The 21,096-nt window shown below is 42.0% G+C and overlaps 1 protein-coding gene across 1 annotated transcript; it reads right to left on the bottom strand.

The window, feature by feature from the left end:
- Positions 1 to 825: 825 nt before the first annotated feature.
- Positions 826 to 19,919, bottom strand: LOC137257948 (cytochrome P450 27C1-like). The gene is made up of 10 exons (XM_067795462.1): positions 19,843 to 19,919; positions 18,800 to 19,439; positions 7,761 to 7,951; positions 6,798 to 6,997; positions 5,356 to 5,556; positions 4,751 to 4,923; positions 4,166 to 4,408; positions 3,234 to 3,390; positions 2,643 to 2,686; positions 826 to 2,232 (listed from the first exon to the last, which is right to left on the bottom strand). Exons 2-10 carry the CDS (start codon positions 19,040 to 19,042, stop codon positions 2,122 to 2,124), a joined length of 1,563 nt encoding a protein of 520 aa, XP_067651563.1. The 5' UTR covers positions 19,043 to 19,439; positions 19,843 to 19,919; the 3' UTR covers positions 826 to 2,121.
- Positions 19,920 to 21,096: the final 1,177 nt, after the last annotated feature.

Genomic DNA, 21,096 nt, shown 5'->3' with positions numbered 1-21,096 from the left:
TTCTAACGAGGCCTAACCAATATACTGAGCGTTGGACGAAGCCCGATAACGACCAGAGAACCACCGAGCGCTGTAATATTTAGAACAAACACTACTATCGACCGAGATACCAATCGGATCTATTTCATTCAAGGAACATATTGATTCTACAAGGATGGGACCTGATGATGCAACATACACGATATTGACACAGTTTTTGATGCCTGACCACACATATCTGATCAATAGCTTTAAGAAAACCTCTGTATTTCGGCAATGTAAAACACGATCAGGGCTTGTGAGTTACGTATAGGAGCCCTGATTCAGGTTACTGAATTTTGTTTTTCAGTAAACACACAAAGCAAAGAACGTTATCCGTCAATTATCGAACTGTAAGGGAGTAAGAAGTACCTTTATTGTGCGCAGTTCAATATTCCCAGAAACCGATGCACTCCTGTTGGACGAAATGTACCATGCTACACCCACATTGTCAGCCACAGTGGTACAATACCCTTAGCTGTTCGTTGTCCCTGAACTAAACCTAGTTTGGTAGGAAAGGTATATTTATAGTTTGGCTTGGCTGCATGTATAGTTCGTTTCAATCTGCACTAAATACCTCGACCAATTGTGCAATTTGTGTACTATTAAATTATTAAATTTCTGAAACCAGAACGTGTCTAAAAACGTAAATTGTAAAGAATTCTGTGTACGATTCTGTCCTGATAACGGCCATGTGATCATGCCACAGTGCCATCTAGCAATGACACCAGGTGTCCCTGATATTAAAGCACATGGACTCCACGGAACAAACAGATATAACCCAGCATACATAACTCAACCATGGACTGTCAATACTTCAAGGTTTAATAATTAAATATTGAATAAATATTGAATTAAAAATTGAAGTCATATGTACACTGAGGAGGTACACACACAAGTCGATAGTAATACTGTCACTGCGTTTTATCAACAACAAATAGCTACTGAGCGTTGGGTTTTTATGTACACAACTAACAACCACGACTGCTGCTTCTGCGTCTGGAAGTGACATGGTATTAGGTCTCGTATTTCAACCCAGGGCAGGGCAAACATTCCTGTTTATAAATACGTAACCACGGCTTTGAATATTTGACTAATCCCGCTTCCGATTGAAATACGAAACTAACATCACAGCCCTACTTAGTATCAGGACTCGAAAAGTGAGAATCCTCGTTGTGCAAACTTTGAACTGCAAAGCGTGTTAAAGTCACGTAATTTATAAATATTGACACCAGAATTACATGTCAACTGTACATTGTCTCTCAGTTGGTCGCCATGGGAACAAATGACACGTGAGACCTGTCTGTTACTGTCAAAGTTACATAGAACACTGTTTGAAATCCCAAGGTGTCTCCATAGTTGGTTTGGTATTCCTTGAATGATGCGACATTTTCACGTGAAGTCAAATATACAGCTTTGTTCAACATGGCGGTGTGTACACAGTTTTTGATGACGTAATACACAATGTTTGTTGATGAAGAGGTAGAATAAGCACAAGGATGCAAAGAGGTCATGAACAGTAGTGATCACATCCAACAATTGAAAAGTTGTGAAAGAAGTGAAACAGTTCTTGGTGTTGCATTATAATAAATTTCAAGCCGGTGCATTAAAACACGGCTCATTGCCGTACCCGTTACCCGTTCACAATCGACAACGTCTTTGGCTAAACATTCTGCCGTCACGGTGCAGTCACTGAAAGTGTTTTGCAAGACGCATCTCACCACCATATTACGTTAAAAACACGTCTTTTCTAGAGTCTATATTGCAGGAACAAGAGGCAGAAGTGAGCGTCCAATGAACGCTCGACACGTCACCATCACCTCACCATGCACGTGCAAGACATATGACGTCATGGCTTGGGTTACATCAACGTAACATCCCCTGCGAGGTAATTGATAATTTATCGATTCATCACCCTGAGAAAAATCTTCCTCTGTTCCTTATTTGGTCATGCAGGTTGAAAGTAGATGTCGATATTCTGCATTAAACGGCTATCTGTCAGTAGGCGATCTATGGCACGTTTTATCATGATCTGTGAGTCGGATTGCCTTCAGCCGTCGTTTACTATAGTTGGTTCGTTTCAGGAATTTCGCTCCCTCTTTTTTACCGCTCGTTGAAAAGCACCGGAAGTTCAGGGCCGGGTGTCAGCTGTGTTCGGACTGAAGGGGTGATGTCAAACTTGTCACTCAGCTGGAGACAAAAGTTCTGGCAAAGCTGCAACATGTAACAATAGACCCATAAATATAAACATCACACTTGTCAGTGCCTGCAAATAGTAGTAAGGGGGGAAGGCCCAACCCGCTAGTTGCACCAGATTACATGTCCACGAGATATGGGGCAACAACGTGCATTGTGGGTTAGTTATCGTAAATATGGCCACTACACGACAGGATAGAATGACTCATTATAACAAGGTTATGTGTGAGGGGGACTGTGTATATTAATGTCTCCTCTACACGAGATGGGGGATGAGCTACACCTCTTTCTATACTGAAAGGAAACTAGGTCAAGCGAAAGCCATCATCGACAAACGTTTGTGTGTGGAATAATTAAAAACCGCAAGCGTTCAACAGCAGGCTTTAAGTACATTTAAGGGATGTTTACAACGGTAAGAAGAAAACTACCTGAATTGTGGCGAGGTACATCTCCGTCTCGGCAATTCGTCGTCCTGAAATCAAAATCAGATCAGCTATAATTCTTCGAACTGGAGAGTGAATGAGTGAGTTTAGTTTTACAATATTCCACGAATATCACAACGAGGGACACCAGTAAGTGGCTTCACTCATATTACCCTGTTGGGAATCGAACCTGGGTCTTCGGCGTGACGAGCGAACGCTTTAACCATTTGGCTACCCTACCACCCTCAAAAATAAGGTTGCCGAAAGCAGATACTTTCCTCATTTCCGCACAAAATTATATTTCATGAGTGAACTATTTTGCATCTGTCTATTACCATTCTACACATTGTTTCAAGAAAATTCATTTTCTGTTTCTAACATATCTATCGTACGATTTGTGTTAAAAATCAAATGCAAACCACACATGTTGTAAAAGAGATGAACACTAATATTGTCGACGTTCACTCAAATAATGGAATGGACAGTCCTATGAACCAGTTTTTCTCTAACGAACGTGTACATAAAACGACCACTACCACCACTACGACTTTTACGACAACCGCGGCCTCTACGACAGCTTTGTAGCTTTGTACCTACCAACACAGCTTCTCGCGCCGTATCCGAACGGGATGGCTGAAAATGGATGCCAGTCCTTAGCTTCTTCCCTTAGCCATCTCTCTGGCACAAATTTGTCAGGATTGGAGAAGATCTTCTCATCTCTCGACATAGTGTAGTTGTTTAGGAGAATGCAAGTCTGGATAATAGGAAAGAATACCGATTAGCATGAAATTAGATTGACAAAACAGATATTAACGTTTTTTGTTCTTTATTGTCTGGAATGACGGTTTTGTTAATGTTCCTGGAAGTACATACATATGTATACGGTTGCTTGTTCAGCTGAGGGAATGGGTCTGGTGTTTGCCTGATCAATCAAGCTTACGGGGTTGGCAGAAGTAATTAGACACTATGATCCAAGGTACACAATAAATCGTGTTTGAGCTTAGGAATGAGCGATTTGTTTTGACGTGGACCATGCGTGGGATCGATCGTGACAGATCTAGAGTAAACGCGCTGTGATTTGCAGTAACCGGAGTGTCAAAAGGTCAAGGTTGAAATGTCTGCTGCTGAGGCCAGAATGTGGGTCACCTAGTTTTATTATTGAAAAGTGAAAAAGTGACTGACTGAAACCGATATTGGGCTGTTCAAATATTGATGATGCTTGCCAATAGCCGTAAGCTGATTACATAACTCGTGGAGTATTCATTAAAATGCAAATATGCCGTACAGTTTATGGAGTGCGGAACCAATTCATCTGCTACAAGGGCTTTCTGCTGGCGTTTTAAAATCCAAAAAGGTGACACAATGTTTTAGTAAACGGTGGGATGTTTTACTAAACGGTGAGATCATGTTCCACCAAAAGGTGAGATCGTGTTTTACTAAACGGTGAGTTCATGTTGTACGTAACGGTGAAATCATGTTTGCAGTGCACAATAACTAATGACGTGTGCGCAAAAGGCGATGAAACGTACCCCCTTGGGTATGAGGTAATTGTCCACCACGATCTCTTCCTGTGTGACGCGAGCGTTGATTGGGATTGGTGGGTAGAGACGCAATGTCTCCTTGATGACCGCCTTCAGGTAGGGCATGTTCTGTAGGTCCTCATAGTTGGCCGTCCTCCTGTCCACCACACGGTCCACCTCTTCTCGAAGCTTGTCCTGTACGTGTGGGTTCTTGGCCAGAGCATACACCAAGAACGACAGCGAGTTGGCCGCCTGTAAAACAACGTTCCATGAATGAAGTGACATTTGTTATTGTCCTTTGTTGCCTTTGCCCTAACGAACACGGAGTGTTTCGTCATTGTTTCAGTTGTACAACAGAGAGTCATAACGAGAAGAAAGACAAACGACATATCACATCTCGGAATTGTTTCCTACCGTAGTTTGGTAGACATGCATAAAAAAATTAATCTCAACACGATCTCTTTTGGTCTGACTAGTTGAAATTCGCCTCTCCTTGGGTTGAAGATTCTAAGGGTTGAAGTTTCATGACAGAAATAAGGGAACGCGAAATATCGTATGTAAATATATAGTTTTCCACGTCAGTGACTAACTTACCGTATCAACACCACCGAGCAGTATCTCAGCAATATTGTTGTTGATTTCTTCTTTTGTCAGGTTCTTTCCCGTGACGAGGTATGTGAGAAAGTCCACCCTCTCCCCCTCCTGGGGCTCGCTGACCGCCAAGCGGCTCTCCACCTCCAGCAACTTCTTGTCTAAGTGCTCCGTAGCTGCAACGTACATGAGGCTAAGTTCATTTCTGTCAGTTTGCGAAAGACGTGACAAGTAAGCTCATTTCACTTTCTCATTGTGATATATGAATATGCTTACAATATTTCAAATACATCTCAGCATTGCAGCATAGGCTTGTGATATTTTACATCTAAACCTTAAGGTTAATGAGTACGGCGGGTAGCTCTGTCGCTAAAATGTTTGCTTGTCACGCCGGAGACCAACATTAGAGGTCATTATGTGAATCTCATATATCGGGTGCCCTCAATTATCATATACTGAAGGAAACAATTAAAGTAACACCACTTCATGGCAGTGTTCCTTTATTTACTGTCAGATCCCCCTTTGCATTTATTCATTAATAAAACATCTTCGCCAACACTCGTTCTGTTGTGGAAAGTCTGTCATGATGTTAACTAATGCATACATACTGATATCATATATTGTATCCCACGCTTTCACGTGATCCCTCCAAATCTTTGTCCTGAGCAGTTTGTGGACACTGGCGAAGGCCACCAGTTTGTGTCCAGTGAGGAACAGTGTTGCCACGGACTTGATGAAGTCCTGTATCCGGGGAGACGTATCCTTCTCCAGACATCCCAGCCTCGTCTCCAGTATCACCCACGTTAACGCTGAAACATACATCACCACGTGACTAAGGGAGATCACTCTCACGAACTGTGAATACAGTTGAATTATGATGACTATGCAATTGTTTCGTTATTTAGAAACTGCGTATCAGATAGTTTGTATGTCATCTCGTAGGTGATGTTGGTATATTGTTAACGCCATCGTTAACAATATTCGAGTTATATGAATGTGTGCAAATAATCCCGTTTTGATCAAACAACCTAGTGATTGATATCATAAGCACCAATCTACGAAACGCGGATACGACATCTTGCAACAACCATGTGGCCCGATCCGCAAAGCGTTCGTGGCATTGCGTCATTGGTAATCCTACGATAAACTGTCATCTCGATAAACTACACGGTTACAGTACCTCGTAACGCTATGAACGCTACGAACGCTTTGCGGACCTTAACCTCTGATTCCGTACTTCTTAAGACAAGCAAAGGTTGCTGAATGCCAACCATATCTAGGATCTTCACTGATCACCTGAAGTAGATTCAGTTCTAACCTGGAGTAGGGATAACAGAGCCATCGGCTTCATTGTACAACTGTGTAGTTTCAACACTATCACTCGCCTTACAAACAACCGCCACGTAGTTTACACTTTCCCTTGCATATTTAACAAATCGGCGGATTCGAACCCAGACCTGTTATTCTGCTTGAACTTATCACCTATCACACACAGCTGTCAGATTATTGACACAATTGGGAGACACGCATGACACTGTAGGGACATGGAAAGGTCATCGGAAGCGGTTACGACCTTTCATAGCTAATTAAGGGATTAGTGTAACCAAACTTGTGTCACTTACAAACAGTTCTTCACTCGGCCTTCCTTTCCGCCACAATTAACGATCCTCTGATATCGGTGTTTATCATAATTTTCTCGACACCTAGTTAATCCTTTAATAGCCAATAACTTCTCCTAAGCCCCAATTCATGAGAATGAAGTTCTTCCTCTCTCCGGAACACACAGATGAGAGACATTGACTTACCTATACCTGTTAACACACGTCTCTCAAATGATTTATGTCCCGGGCAAATGTGAAATGTATACTGCGAATGTGCGAATTCACATTGACACTATGTGAATGTGAAACTCCACTAGTACTATATACCTGTATGACGTTTTCACATAGAGAGAGGGGGGTGGGGAGAGAGAGAGAGAGAGAGAGAGAGAGAGAGAGAGAGAGAGGGAGGGGGCAAGTGAAGATGGCGGTCAATAAATGTGTACACTTACTTTCCATTGTGAATTTATTGAGCTCGTTTGGTAAGTGAGGAACAAACTGCCCATCTCCCTCCACGTCCTTGAGGTATCTTAACCTCTCCATGAACGATGCAACAACGTCATTGATACCGTTGACGTACTCGCCAACAGACTTGGGTCTCAGCAGCTTGGGGTTCATGGCGCTCCGACAACGTTTCCACTGTTCGCCTTGTCTGAAGGAGAGATTTATTATTCTATAGAATAACGGTTTCTCCTCGGGTTCAAACAATGTCATGCATTTGCACACAAATAGAATATTTTCTTCTAAAGTGGATAAACATAACGTTCTTCGCCTGTGGAGATCTAAGGCCAGAAACAGCACCCAAAAGCACATATATGTACTTGGTTGTAAGCAAGTGGTTAAGTGTGAAAAAGACAGCGGGAGTGGCCTAACTGGACGTACAACCATGGACTGAACACTGGCCGTAAGCTCTCACTGGAGCACAATGACCAATCCGTTTTCCTAATGCTAATCTTTGTTTAGAGTAAATACCTTCAACGTATTTCACGTGAACATTAATCTAAGCTTATATGAATATGCGAGCATGAAGACAACTATGGGAACAGTACACCCATGGAAACTCGGAATATGTTGCAAAATTAAATTTAGAATTTATCAGATTACATTTTTAGTGGAACAATACACTTACATCAAACATATAATTTAAACATTATCCTTTTATATTTATTAATCGATCGTTCATATTTTAAACATCTTTCTACATTACTCCTTGTCATTCCCGAGTCGTTGATATCTAAATGTTGAAACCGTGATCAGTTCTTCTTCTAATTAATGCAGTGAGTAAAGAAACAGTTAACTGTCAACCGACGACGGCCTGTGTGGAATAGGGACTGTTTGCCTCGTGGCATGACACTATGGCCCATCAAGACAGGTCATTTACCTGACTAATATGTGACATGTACGTGTGTACTCACGCCGTCATGATACCGCCCTTCTTGTTCCTCATCTCGTTGTACAACTCCCACGATTGGTACGGGGGTCGGAACGGGTACTTCCCCTCAGACCGCAGGATCTCTTCAACAAGGGAGGGGTCGGCTACTGAGAGGTTGGTGACCGGGCCGAATGGCTCTTTGAAGATTTTGCCGTACTTTTTATGCGTACGACGCTGAAAGACATAAGAGTTCTAAGTATATAAGATGTGTCATAAACAATGTCACAGGCGCTGAACTGAAAGGTTTATCATTTTATTAAACAAAGGGGTGACTAGACATTTAAGACCTATATAAACATATACGGCTGTATACCCGGGGAAATTTTGAGAGCTCTCTTTACGCTAAGATAGTCGTGAGTTTATGTTAATGCAAGTCACTTACGACTATCTTAGCGCTAAGAGAGCTTCGAATATCTAGGGACGGGTATCCATATGGGAGCGGATAAAGATAAGCAGTTGAGATATAATAATAAACTATACATTTAATAAATTGTACATTCAAAATATATCACCAAATATTCATCAACATCTATCATGACGAGGGACTCCTATCTGTTACCACGTCATTTTAAACAAGCCTGGGGTTAGAATATTTCTTGACTCGGCCCTGTTTCCTGATTTCTATCCTAAACCTTTCCTGTTTCTACTCGGATGCAATAATAGCGCTTCCCCACCCTTCCAGTTAGATAGTCATGTCATTGACGGGATCTGGGCATTGTCGGTGAATCGGGGCTTTCTGTGGGCAAACCCTCAAAGATCCCATCACGATAGAGGGCAAAGTATCTAAGTATGGAGTCGTTTAATACAGCTTTATCTCCGCTTAATGTACATAGAGTGATAACGCCTCCGTTATTTGTTTCTTCTGTGTAACCGAGAACACAATCAAAGCAAATATGACACATTCAAACAGCTGCTGGCATACTTTATACGGATTGTAGCGTTTCGGGAGAAAAAGCAGTGTATCTTTTCGACACGCTCGATCATAATGGAACAGTAAAAAAGTTGGATGGAGATGTCTCAAGCTGGAACGAGATGTCCTACAAGTGATGATTGATAGCAAGACTTGCCCTAGTGGGTCTTATTTGACTTTTTTATACACGATCTCTTCTGAGGTGAAGCAAAAAAAGTACGATTTAAGACTTTTACCGTAAATAAAAAGTGTAAAGTGGAAATTATTGATAAAACGGTTGACTTCAGGGAACGGTTTCTGTCCCTGAACTAGATATAGAATGCAAGCTTTATGTTTTGACCAAACTATAAAATTCACAATCAGTGTTTGCGCTATCAAAACACGTAAAGTTGACGTTATCTTCAGCGGCTAAACAAACGACGGAATGGTAATCGCTGCTTGAAATAATAAACTTAATTCCACTACAAGAACAAATGGTAAATGTTATGCTTTATCGGTAGAAACTTCAAGATTCCAGACCGTTTTGCTTACGTTATGCGTATAAGGTTCACCTTATCATATACTCCATGCATGTTCCGACTAAACAGGCAAATTAGGTTTATGAAAAAAATACGCTTGGATTGTTTAGATTTACATTCTGCGAAACCTACATGGGATACTTTATATGGGTGTCCTTACAAATGATAATCTGGATCTTGAATATTAGCCAGACAAGATTCAGGGTGATTATAACCCTACATAAGAACTACGTCAGAAAAAAAAGACAAATGCCATCGGTTGTCCCACTGAGTGAATTAAATCCGGGTAAAGATAACTCTTCTCAACATGAAACACTCGAGAGTGGGCAATATCTCAGATATAAATACATTTGTTAGCGGATGTCACATCAAAAAGTGAAATGACATAATTAATACGTGTTATTTCAGCTGACAGATTGTACGACACGTGGTGAAGAGTTAAAAAGGTACGGGATTAAATATGAGTTGATCAGCGGGGAGGTGCTTGCTGCTTGAAGACGTTTTGTTGTGTCATTCAGACAGAAGATCATGAGTCCTGCCAATAAAACTTTGTATTATCCCATATCTCTCTCGTAAAAACTGACGAGGGCCCAAGTACGATACTCATTTTATGAGGGACGTTGGGAATCTGAAAGTCGGGGACGTCTTGAAGCAATGTGCCTACATAATGTTCCCAATTTGCCGGTCCTGATTGTTTTTGCTAAAGGTAAAGCCTGGTAGGAGGCCGTATCTCATGCATGCTGTCTCTGTTATTCCATGCACGAAAAGAGAAACATTCTGTGCATATTAACTGGAATAAAACCTCACCTCCTCGTATACTAGTCATGTTTAAGCCAACGTGATGAGATGGGGAGGTCACCTTGGATCGTAGCATGACAAGATTCTTACGTTACGTTAAATTAGTAATGTAAGGTACGACAGTTGGGTGACATTACGATATTTAAATTGTATTTCGGGATGTATGTTTGAAAGGAATTGTGCGACCCAACGTTGAAGAATCCCGTATAATGTCATAACGTGAATACTGTGTAAAACACCTCTAGTGGTGAGGTATAACTGTACGAGGTTAAGGGGATTAAGGGTAATTCAATTGAAAATCTTTCAATTGATTTAAAATATATATGACAAAGGAACAATGGTATCGACAGTTTCGCGATTAAGTCATGTGATATACGGGTGTGATTGCGTCGTACATATTGCTTCAGCTTTAGTCAGGCTGTGCCCCACGTTGCCCCACAAGGCCGACATTGAAACAAATTTATGCATGTTTGAAAGTGTTGGTTCAACTTTATCACAAAATCGACCGATAAGGACGCACACGGTGTTTGTTTGAGAGTCTATTAAAGTATAGCGTGTTTGAAGGGCAGCCAACGCACCATGCCTGATCCAGGCCACTGTGTAGTTGGTATTGCTGTCTCAGGTTGTTTTCTATCTTATCGGTTAAACTTCGAGGGTGGCAAAAGGGTGATCGCATGTCACTCCATAGAACAATGACGTCAACAATGAGTGAGTTAATGAGTTTGTTGGCCAGCGCAACTCTCAATGAACCAGCCTCTGGTTGTCGGTTTGTCAGACGGAAAAGAGATCACCAAGGTCAGAGATCCCTGTAAAGTAAGCTCTGTGAACACAATATATTTTTTTCAAAATGTCCTTTGCACGTTAGGGTGAATTTACCAATAGTATTATGTACACGTGATGTCACACTGTCAGATGGTATGGTTAACCCTTTATGGACTGGTCCTATTAGGGTCAAACACTGTCACGTGTGGTGCACAGGAACACCACGACAAGAGCCTGCTGAATGGATATGCGCATATTGCTTAACCCTGAAAAGTCTAGAATGCCCCATACCTTAGGAGATGCTATTAAGGTAAGGCTGTCATAAGGCCATAGGGTTAAAGGACATTTTTTATGTAGAAGACACACGGCAAGGGTAGGACAATGGGTCGGCACAAACCCGTATTGTCCTCTCGTGTATTGTCCTCTCGTTGCAAAGGACAATGCAAAACCCTGAAGCTGACCCCTACAGGCAGTTAGAATGCTGCCACGCTAGATGATGAATCAATCACTCAGTTCAGCTTTTGTTAGAGATCTGGGCACGTGGTCGTAAACATCCCAGGCTTCGCCTTGGCGTAGGGGTAACAGCAAGGTTGTCTTCTCCCTGGGCCCTTATTACAAAGACCCCTCTGATCCCCCGGATAGTGCGATGGCTGTGACTAACAGTGGGTAATTGGGGGCTTGCTAAGTGCGAAAAATGACAAGGGGTTACGTTGAAGGACCTCATTCGATACCCAGGGAACCTGCAAACCCTGTTTATTTGCTTACTTTAGGTGACTTTGTCCAAATACCTGACACTTCTGAAGACATTGGACTCCACTACAAAGAGGTGGAATGGTCCTTGCACGCAAGCATAAAACTGCCTATAACAAGAAAGGTACTCGAAATTCTGTTTGGTTTTAGATTAAACTAAAATTATATAAAATTATTTGCTGGTAGCACAATTTATGTACAACACTACGTCCTGTGAAGACGTAAACTGACCCTCTTAAAGCGCCTATCTCGGGTTTTCAATTAGAAGCCGAAGGAATTTCTTAAATGCAAATGTCCATTGCGACGTTACACTTAAATTGTTAGGGTTCAAAGAAACTAAGGGATTGAGGAGGATGAAGCACGTTTTCGGGGGTCGGAGAAAACTCGCGTCTTATTCGGCCAGCGCAAGGGACAAAGAAAACATAGCACAGAGACTAAACTCCTATTGAAGTACGGTAATTGCCCTGTTCGTCCATTCCAGCCTGTGGAAACAGAGCACACTACTACAAAGTCCCGACCCGCGAAATCCGATACCGAAAGGATAAAGAAGGCCCCTCGGACCCCAATAAAAACCGGGGCGATTTGCACGAATATAAACAACTGCAAAATACATCTATTTTCACTTCCCTGCGTTGTTTAACATAGGAGTGCTCTCATCCTGTGATCTGATTAAAATATGGGTCAGGAACCATGCAGCTTAATACATGACGTGGAATTGCAATATTTTTGTATGTTTTCGAACAACTGTTTCTTTCACTTTAATTTGAGTAAAAGTCACGACGAACAGTATCCACCTAAATTAGCCACTTTTACAGAAGGTGTGGAGTGTTGACTTGTTTGTAAGAAACGTGTTGACAGTTATGGGGTTAAAACAATTTGCGGGGGAAATACCCATTCATACGTTGGGGATGATGTATATCTACTGTTCAAAATCTCTTACATCGCTTGGAAAGAGAAAAGCGTGCTCTCTTTTTTTCTCATTGGCCCAAAGACGTGTGTAACAAGGAGTTGTGGATGTGGGGAAGATCTCTCGCAGATGGGAGTTCAGACATCTGCAGCTCGATGCCACTCCAAGTCTCGAGGCAACTGTTCGTACAAATACACTTGTAAAATACCTTCCTTGCCACAGTTTCAGAAGGAGCGTCTGAAAATAACATCGTATCTATTCCTAAGGGGCACTGCTACGAATATTGTCAAGTGTTTTCACAATTGTTTACAGAAAGGTGTACTCCATTCTAGGCCAGATTCTATAGAGGGCACGTGTGAATTGTTAAGCTTGCTGGTTACCTTGTTAGACATGAGGCATTAAAAGGGGTACTGACATCTAAAATTATCACCCTACATTATTTTACTCTCTCACCTATGTGAAATTTGAACAGACAATAATTAACCAATTCGATCATCGACATTTTATGCAAACAAACTCACCTAGGGAGTAACAATACCTTGCATATATTATATCTCTCCCGAAATCTTTCAAGAGGTTTTTTCAGTGAACAGTACCCCAGATTCATTACGCATTCGAGGTATGCGCCGTGAAAGAAACACAGTGCCACACGGGGGTTGTTTGGAGTCCGACAAGGATATGTTATCCGTCCATACCTCTTACCTATGACCAGCAATATTTGTAGAGAAAATGCCACTTAGTTCTGGATTAAATGGCGGTAATGAGGAAGCGAAAGGTGTCGTGTAAACGAAAAGATCTGTCCCCTGTAGTAGACTATGTAAGCCCCGGAAAGGCGCGATAGCTAATAAACGCCAGAACACTCTCTACTGAGCTGACTCCACTTTAAACAGACGGCGACCTTTTGAATGTTTGGCCGAATCACAAGTCAATCTTAGAATTGTTTTTGGCTTGGTTTGCCGGGGTAATTGTCAATGTTTGAAGTACTGATTCTCTACCGATATTAAGGTCTAGCGTTTAAGGCTGTCATTTGTCCTCTTCTCCTTGCTGCTGGTCGTGCTGGGACCTTGTAACACTTTCCCGCAAGGCGTAGAACTCAAATAAAACCTGCTAAATCTCCGCTTGACCACTGACTTGAGGGAGATAGCCTATTTCATTTGACCACCTGAGCTTTTCAAATATGATGGCACAAACAAACAGGCCTTCACTGAGCCGTGTGCGCGACCACAAAGATGTTTGTAGCTTCCAAGCAGAAATGCTAAGAACGTGATGTGAACTTGGAACTAAGTTTGGAGTTGGACTTTAAGAAAGGGTTCTAGGTCACAGCCTGCTCGTGAGTGAGGTGATGAGGTTTGTATATTTACATAGTATGTCCATGCTGTTATCCTGGGCGCTACATTGGAAATCCGATTTGAATCCTCTTTCATTCACTAAAACGGCCCCTGTGCTTCTCTTCCCCACAGGAGGAATGCTAAATGAACGAACTGATATCCCAAGTTACACCAAACCAAAACACAAGTTGTTGCTTTTTTATTTGGGTCATTTCGTTAAAACACCATTTTACTAAACGTCTTTTACAAATTAGACAAGAAGCAAATCGTGTGATGAACTTTGGAAACTATGTATCATACATTTTGTTGTGAATACAGGGGTGGCAGCATGTCGCCTTGCGGTCACATACCAACCTCAGGTGCAAGCAGGTTGGCAATGACCATTTGCATCTGTTTCTGCCGAGGATTGACGGACCGTACATCAACAAACAGGAACTGAACCATATGTTCCCCATTCACACACCATTTATCTGTACCACACTAAGCTAGTCCCCCGTGTTGCACAACCTGAGCTTCCTTTAGCCTCATGTGCTCACGATCCTGACAGTGCATGCCTACTTAACGTCAGTCACTCCGCTGACGTTAACGTCTTTTCAGTTTTTTCAATAAATTTAAATGTATGAAGAGAAAAACGCTGTAAAATAGTACAGCCTTCGGTGACAACTAAATTCCCGTAACCTTGACAACGATGAAATTAATTAACATGATAATTTAGTCTCAATTCTAATTTTCAAAGTGATATGACGATTCGGAAGAAGCCAGCCACATTTCCCTGAGCCTCATAACACACTTTATATACTCAAATTTGCGGCATAGCGTTCCCCAAATTGAGATAATGTTAATGCCAAGCATCCAAAGGGCATGAGCGTCAGAATCTTCAAGGCCAGGTTATTTCATGTCAATATGACTAGCATAGCTACCTCACACCGTACTCTTGGAGCGTCACCTATCATATTTGCCATCAAGATCAATCCAGTGGAGTACAGGTATTTAGGGCATCCAATTGAAACACTGAAAACAACCCTCTCGTGCACACAATAACGTCTAAACCACGTAACGTCTCTCGTTCTTCGGTAAAAACATTCCAATCATTTCTTTGAAAAATCTTTTAAATATTATCATTTGGAGGTAAACTGGTTCAAAGGGTGTTTTTACCTTGAAGACATTCTACACCGAAATTGGGTCGTTCAGCTTGCTGCGAATAAACGAGAATTTGGACCGCTGCCCCAAGCGGGTAATTGGTACAAGGCACGCTCAAATAGCCCACTTCGAAAAGAATAATATTTCTAAAACTAGCTGAATTAAAGAATTGTAATGAATTATCACGTTCGTCGCAAATGGGAACCATTGCGTTTACATCCATACACTGACGACATGTGGTGGACTTCTTCTCAAAGACAATAACGTTTACTGCTATTGCCATGATACGCGCTGATATCAGTACCTCAATTAATTTTGCTTTGAAACACTACAATGTTATATTGTTGTCATTCTTTAATTTTTGTTCGAATTCGTTACCTTTAACAGTATCAGATTTGACCTCTAAAAAACTCCCCCGTATAGGCTCCTGCCATTGAACCAATACATGCGTAATGCTCGGCAAACGTCATCTAGTGCAAGAGGTTCAAACAACGTCAAATGCCGGTGTGTAAAACACTAGGCAAATGTCCCGGATTGTTGAAGCCAAAGCGTTCCTCTGGAGACATTAGTGGCGCTTTGATGGTGGATTATCACAGCTAATCAGCCCAAACCTAGGCCCGGTTCGGCAGAAACGAGTGGTACCGAAAGTCGGAAAATATTTGGTTGTAAAATATGATGAATGGAAGTAAGTTGGAGGTTTAAATTTTTGTTATATTTTCATTTGTTTAACATTCTGTCTTGCTGAGTACGTGATGATATATATTCAGATACATTATCAGACATGATTTGTGAATTTGTAGTTTTATAATAACGAAGGAAACCCAAGAGTTCACTGCATGACAGAACAGACATTGTGTTAATGATCCTTTAACACCCAGAAATATATGACGGAAACAACCTTGCAAAATCACGCTACGATTGGTCTTTATCTCAAAGAAATTTCTTCCAAGAGATTCCTAAGAGAGATTATCCAATATGATAAACTCCAAATGGTATATACTAATACACGCCATAGTTATACGATGATCTCTTAAAAGATGACAACGAAATGACGACAGCATGACAAAGACATGACAATAACATGACAACGACATGACAATGACACCACATGGGGTGCGTTATCAAGTTCTGTGTTGGAGTGAGTTAGTATGACAGTTTTGACGTTCCACATGGCTACCTCCACCAGTCGAAGGACACGGGCTATAAGACGACAGGTGAAACATGAGGATAGTTCCTGCTGTTGTCAGCCATCACAATACACACACGTGTCCCCTGGCGTCACGCCCTACTGCCGGGTCTCTCTATCTTACTACACTATCTTCCCCCTCTTTCCTACGAGGGGCATCATCACAACAGTGACTTTGCTTTTTTAACAATTTTATTACCACGAGGTTCATTTTACGTCCACGCCGACAATAACTGATTAGAGAAAAGTGCTAAATATAAAAGTGCAAATTAAAATATAAGTTATTGTCACATCACATAAGAGATAATTTTAGCGTGAAGGAATGGGACAGCAGGATGTTTCGTCACTTACATGTTAAAATCTGCGCCTATAGGTAAGAACTAGGCCAGGAGTGCACTACCTTGCCACAAACCTGTATCAGTGTCATTCACTTAAAAGTCGATAAAAAAATCACTTTCAGCAGTGCGGTGTCAAAGAAAGTCACAAATAGGGCGTTTGTTAAAGAGGGCACAAAGGGTTTTCTTTGTTAATCAGGGAGTAGGTTCATCGAACAAGTGAATAATAACAAATCTGTGCGCATGCCGTTTCTCATCTCTTCGTAACAGCACCATGTAGGTAATAAACAAGCCGGCAGAATTACAATTAAGTAACGATTGTTATTCTTGGCACGCCTGTAATGTATTTAGAACCAGTGAGAACACTTCCGTATTCCTCCACATCCTCCCACGTATCTTGTGTACCCAGAAAAATTACACACCAGTTTAGTTGCTGGCTCCGTACTCAACAATCTCATCTCAAGCCCTTCTTAACGGCAGTAAGATTGAACGTATAACCGACACGACGGGTTCGCCAGGTGAACACGTCGTGGCGTTTTCTTCAGCCCCACCAATCTCAAAAACTGCCTGATTTACCGATAGAAATATGCCCCCCTTATTTTCATTCAGAGGGGAGATGAATTACGACGAGTTGTTATCGCGGTATAATGGATGAATCCATTCTTATCATTTTCCACGCGCAAATGAGACTTAGCGAGAATATAAAGGCATGTATGGGAATTTCAAATGAGAAACACCCTTCTGATGGGACGTTTCAATAAGTATTTACGTTCGTGGCTGTCTCTCTCGGATCGGAGTCGACGTACAACGATTATAACCACTACCTGCTGCGCGATGTCCTCAATGCGCTTTCATACCAGTGAGAAATCTATTAGCACGTATATAATAGGGTATGCGACTTTGGTCATCGGGAGGCCGGGTTTAGAGCCAAGCAGAATGAATACTACCCGACCGACAGTGTCTTTCTGCCCTACGTTACGGCGCCCACTGACCCATCACCGCTGTCAGCTGCTAGTGTCAGTATATCGCAATGTCATTTCTATTGAAATTCAAAGGTACAGAGTAACATATATATTCTATTGTGTCGTTGTGTTAAAAAAAAAGTTGGTTCAAGCCAGGCTCCGATTTTCCTGATATGACATAACGAGTACGTCAGTGAACTTAAGCCCAGCTTTTAGATAGTAGCATGTCGGCACTAAACAGGGGCGTGAACAATTCATGTAATGAAATAGTAAAATAGCCTGCCGTTAAACACCGTCGGAATCATTAACGTGTTAAATGTGCCTGGGTAGCGGTTTAAAGGAAAGTTACGCTGTGGCGTTTGTCTAAAAGAGTATCAATGGGAAAGACGCCTTGAGAGGATCAGCGTTGAAGGTATGCGAAAGGTAAACATGAGACCCAGCCTCGTACGATAGACGACGGACGTTGCTCAAGCCGCCAGCGGTCAAGACGTAGAACGCCCTGCCACGGACACAAGAAGCTTGCACTGTTTAAGTACATACCAACCCCCTTAGTGCCGACAAATCCTACCTTGCCCTATAGAAATGTCATAAGAAGTATTGTAAGGAAACGCAACGTGCTGCTAGCTAGGCGATTCAGTTACCTGGGTAAATGTTTCAGGAGGTAGGTTGGCTTATATCACATGTTGAGTTATCCGAGAACTCCTTGTCAATGGCGTGAGATTTGGCGAGGAGATCGTCTCCTCAAACGCGTGCATACAGCTGATAAGATTTTCCGTTTCTCGGGCATTTCTATTGAAAACCTTCAGGTTACGTGTTCATGAGAAAGAGTTGTTTACAGGTATATTTTTAGCAGTGGTGGTTGGGTTAACCCACGTTTAATCGCCGAAATGTTTAAAACTTGTTGAATGGGAGTGACGTTCTGACATGCTTGTTTTAACACCGACAGAAATCGTATTTTCAGATTAGAACCCTCTTTTACGTTGCGTTCCGATTCTAAAGCATAATGGGCAGATGGTGTTCTTTTTACCGACTAGGTAGGACATGTTACGCTGTCAGTTGCACCCCTCGGGGGGATACACCCCTCCCCTTTGTGAATAGACGCTACACCCCTCCCCCTTTGTCATAAGACGCACCCGGACAAAGACGCCAGCTCGAACTCGCGACAACACGAACCTTGTATGTCATTCTACACTGCCGGGTTTGTCTGATGCATTTCTTCCACGGCGCCTTGTCTGAACATTAACACAAAAATACCATACAAGCGCACATATCCACTCACCTGAAGCGCTTACCTGCCCAACGCTAGCTTATATAATCAACAATTACGCGTACCAATTTACACAGGTAACACGTGGAGCTAAATCAGCGGTGAGTTACTACACTGCTGCAGAGATTACTACTAGAGAGGAAACGTAAACTTATTTACCTGCACCTCGTGCATCTGTCCCCTATTAGCTTTCCGAAAATACTCCGGTAGAGTCCCAACAACGGGCAGTCCCGTGGGACCAGGCAAGTCCTCAAAACTCCTGGGAGATGCATCAGTTAAAGATAGGTCCGAAGATTCGGACGCTTCAGTAAAAACACGGCGAACCCCAACGGAGTTTCTATGTCCACGGACAAGGAGTGTCCGGCCATGTGATGCCACTCGTCTCAACACTGACTCGGCCATAGCGTCAGAAAATCCCACAGAAAAAAAAACTTCTATGCGAAGCCCACTAGGCCAGAAGATAGCGCCCTCCGAGGCGTGGAACAGTCGTCGTAATGCAGCGATGGAGTAAGAGCTCGGGCTAACGGTTGTACTGAAGCTGCAGAGCTGCTCCTGTCTTCGCACTGTTGAGCTTGTGGGCCGGCCGCGTTGTGGCGTGCCGTGACTTCAGCCAGAGAGTTGTTCGCACCTCGGCCCGATCTTACTCGGAGCTTGGCGGTCCGCTTACTGAGAGAAGCTATAGACGAATTCACTTAAATAGGGTCACCCCGTACAGTGTGGCGCACGTATATACAAACACTGAAGGTGGAGATGTTAGGTTTGTAACTTGCTGCTCTGATCCAATCAGCTGTTGCTTCGGCTGAAATACCGGTCAATCATGAGTTCTCCTTACCAAACATAGAATTATGCCATAAGAAAATTATAGGATTTGGGGTTTGACGTTTATGCAAATCAACCTTGCAAAAATTCGGAGTTGGAAATATGACAGTGGGGTCTGGTGGGCTGGTATGAACTTAGTCTCCGTGTTTCCATAACAGTTCATTTCATACTGGATTTAACTTTAACATAAAGATGTAAATATCGTGAGTATTGGAATGATTAATGAAATACGTTTCGTTAAATAGGGTTGATGCGCATACATATTTTAACTGTAATCTTATTAATTTATAACACAAATAGAGAAACACTGTGATTTTTCACAACACTGGAGTTAGATTTCTGTAATTCAAGCATGCGGGAAATGTAACAATCGTAATACATACCGGTGATTGATTGAAATAAAACCGGATCAATTTCTCTCAGCTGTCGAATGACAATAGATACTGAGGCTCGGGATCTTAATTTCTGTTGACATACATCCACGATGAACGGGTTTCAAACTGGTGTGGATGTTCGGCTCGCCTGTTTTATGTTGCACGATTTCCCGTTGGTGATGAAATCTACACAAGGGGCATGCATTTCACGTTTAAAGGTCTCTTCGTGTAATGATCCCTATTATATGATAATTGAAATGAACGCAAAAGTTTCAATTGATCTCTTGTATTATTTTTATGAACTTGCTTGTACTTGAAAGTTCGATATTGTATCAAAGTTTACACGTTACCCTATACGTACGAGCGACAGAAAGGTGAGGTCAGTGTAGTATACATATATGAGGGAAACGCGGCGCGAATACTAATCGTATACAGGGGTATTATAGTCTGTCTGTTTCATACCTGCGCTGGTACCAACCTTGTTTTGAATGCTATTGCCCCGTGTCCGTCAGACTATTAAGTCACATGTTTTGTTTCACGGGACATAAAAACATGGAATTGAATTGACATTTATGTAAGTAACATGAATCTCCAAGATTTTGCAATGGTGAAATAGCAACATTCTATTTGCAGACATTACGAGAATTTGAGCTCCGTCTTGAGATGTTCTAGCAATATTAGGTTGATGAAACTATACCAAGTAACTTTGAGGTGGACTTTCTGAGTTTTTCTGCCGGAGAATCACTTCTCGTTGATTGATGTGCAATATACGTGTCGGGGTCTTTGACCTGGGTACATTTTCGACTGAGAACTTTCTTAATGAATCGTTTTAATATCAAACATTGTACTAAAAACGATTAAAAAAGAAACCACCCATTTTTCGAATGAACATATTTATCAACACAGATGCCTAATAAGGTTCACACGCAGTGTTGCACAGATAATACTTACGCGAAGACGTATCTCGATAGTTACATAAATGTTTCCAAGTTGTAAACAATGGGTTCATGGAGTGCAACCTGGTTTAAAACGATTCTGAATGAAAGATCTTCATTTTCATTTGTTTCTCACCGAGGACGGAAGAAAACGTGCGACACCGAGTCTGTCCGTTGATCGTGCACCTGAACTTGGCGATGGTATTTGCCTCAAATTCCTTCGTTTTCGTCAACAAGACATGTATCGGCTTGTGTTTGGATGCAGCGCTTATGAAACAACACCGACATCGGGAATCACATGCTGGAGAAACAGCTGAATTTAACAGGA

Source organism: Haliotis asinina, chromosome 12 (assembly GCF_037392515.1).
Source record: "Haliotis asinina isolate JCU_RB_2024 chromosome 12, JCU_Hal_asi_v2, whole genome shotgun sequence".
Classification (NCBI taxonomy): domain Eukaryota; kingdom Metazoa; phylum Mollusca; class Gastropoda; order Lepetellida; family Haliotidae; genus Haliotis; species Haliotis asinina.
Note: the sequence above shows the minus strand (reverse complement) of the source record. Positions and strands in the feature narration are given on the sequence as shown.

What these genes read in the sequence shown, in the direction of transcription:
- LOC137257948 (XM_067795462.1), bottom strand. Translation starts at nt 19,042, where the DNA reads ATGGCCGAGTCAGTGTTGAGACGAGTGGCATCACATGGCCGGACACTC. An exon ending in CAATAAATTCACAATGGAAA is followed by an intron (nt 5,557 to 6,797) that starts GTAAGTGTACAC and finishes TGTATGTTTCAG; the next exon opens with CGTTAACGTGGGTGATACTG. An exon ending in CGGCGCGAGAAGCTGTGTTG is followed by an intron (nt 2,687 to 3,233) that starts GTAGGTACAAAG and finishes TTTTGATTTCAG; the next exon opens with GACGACGAATTGCCGAGACG.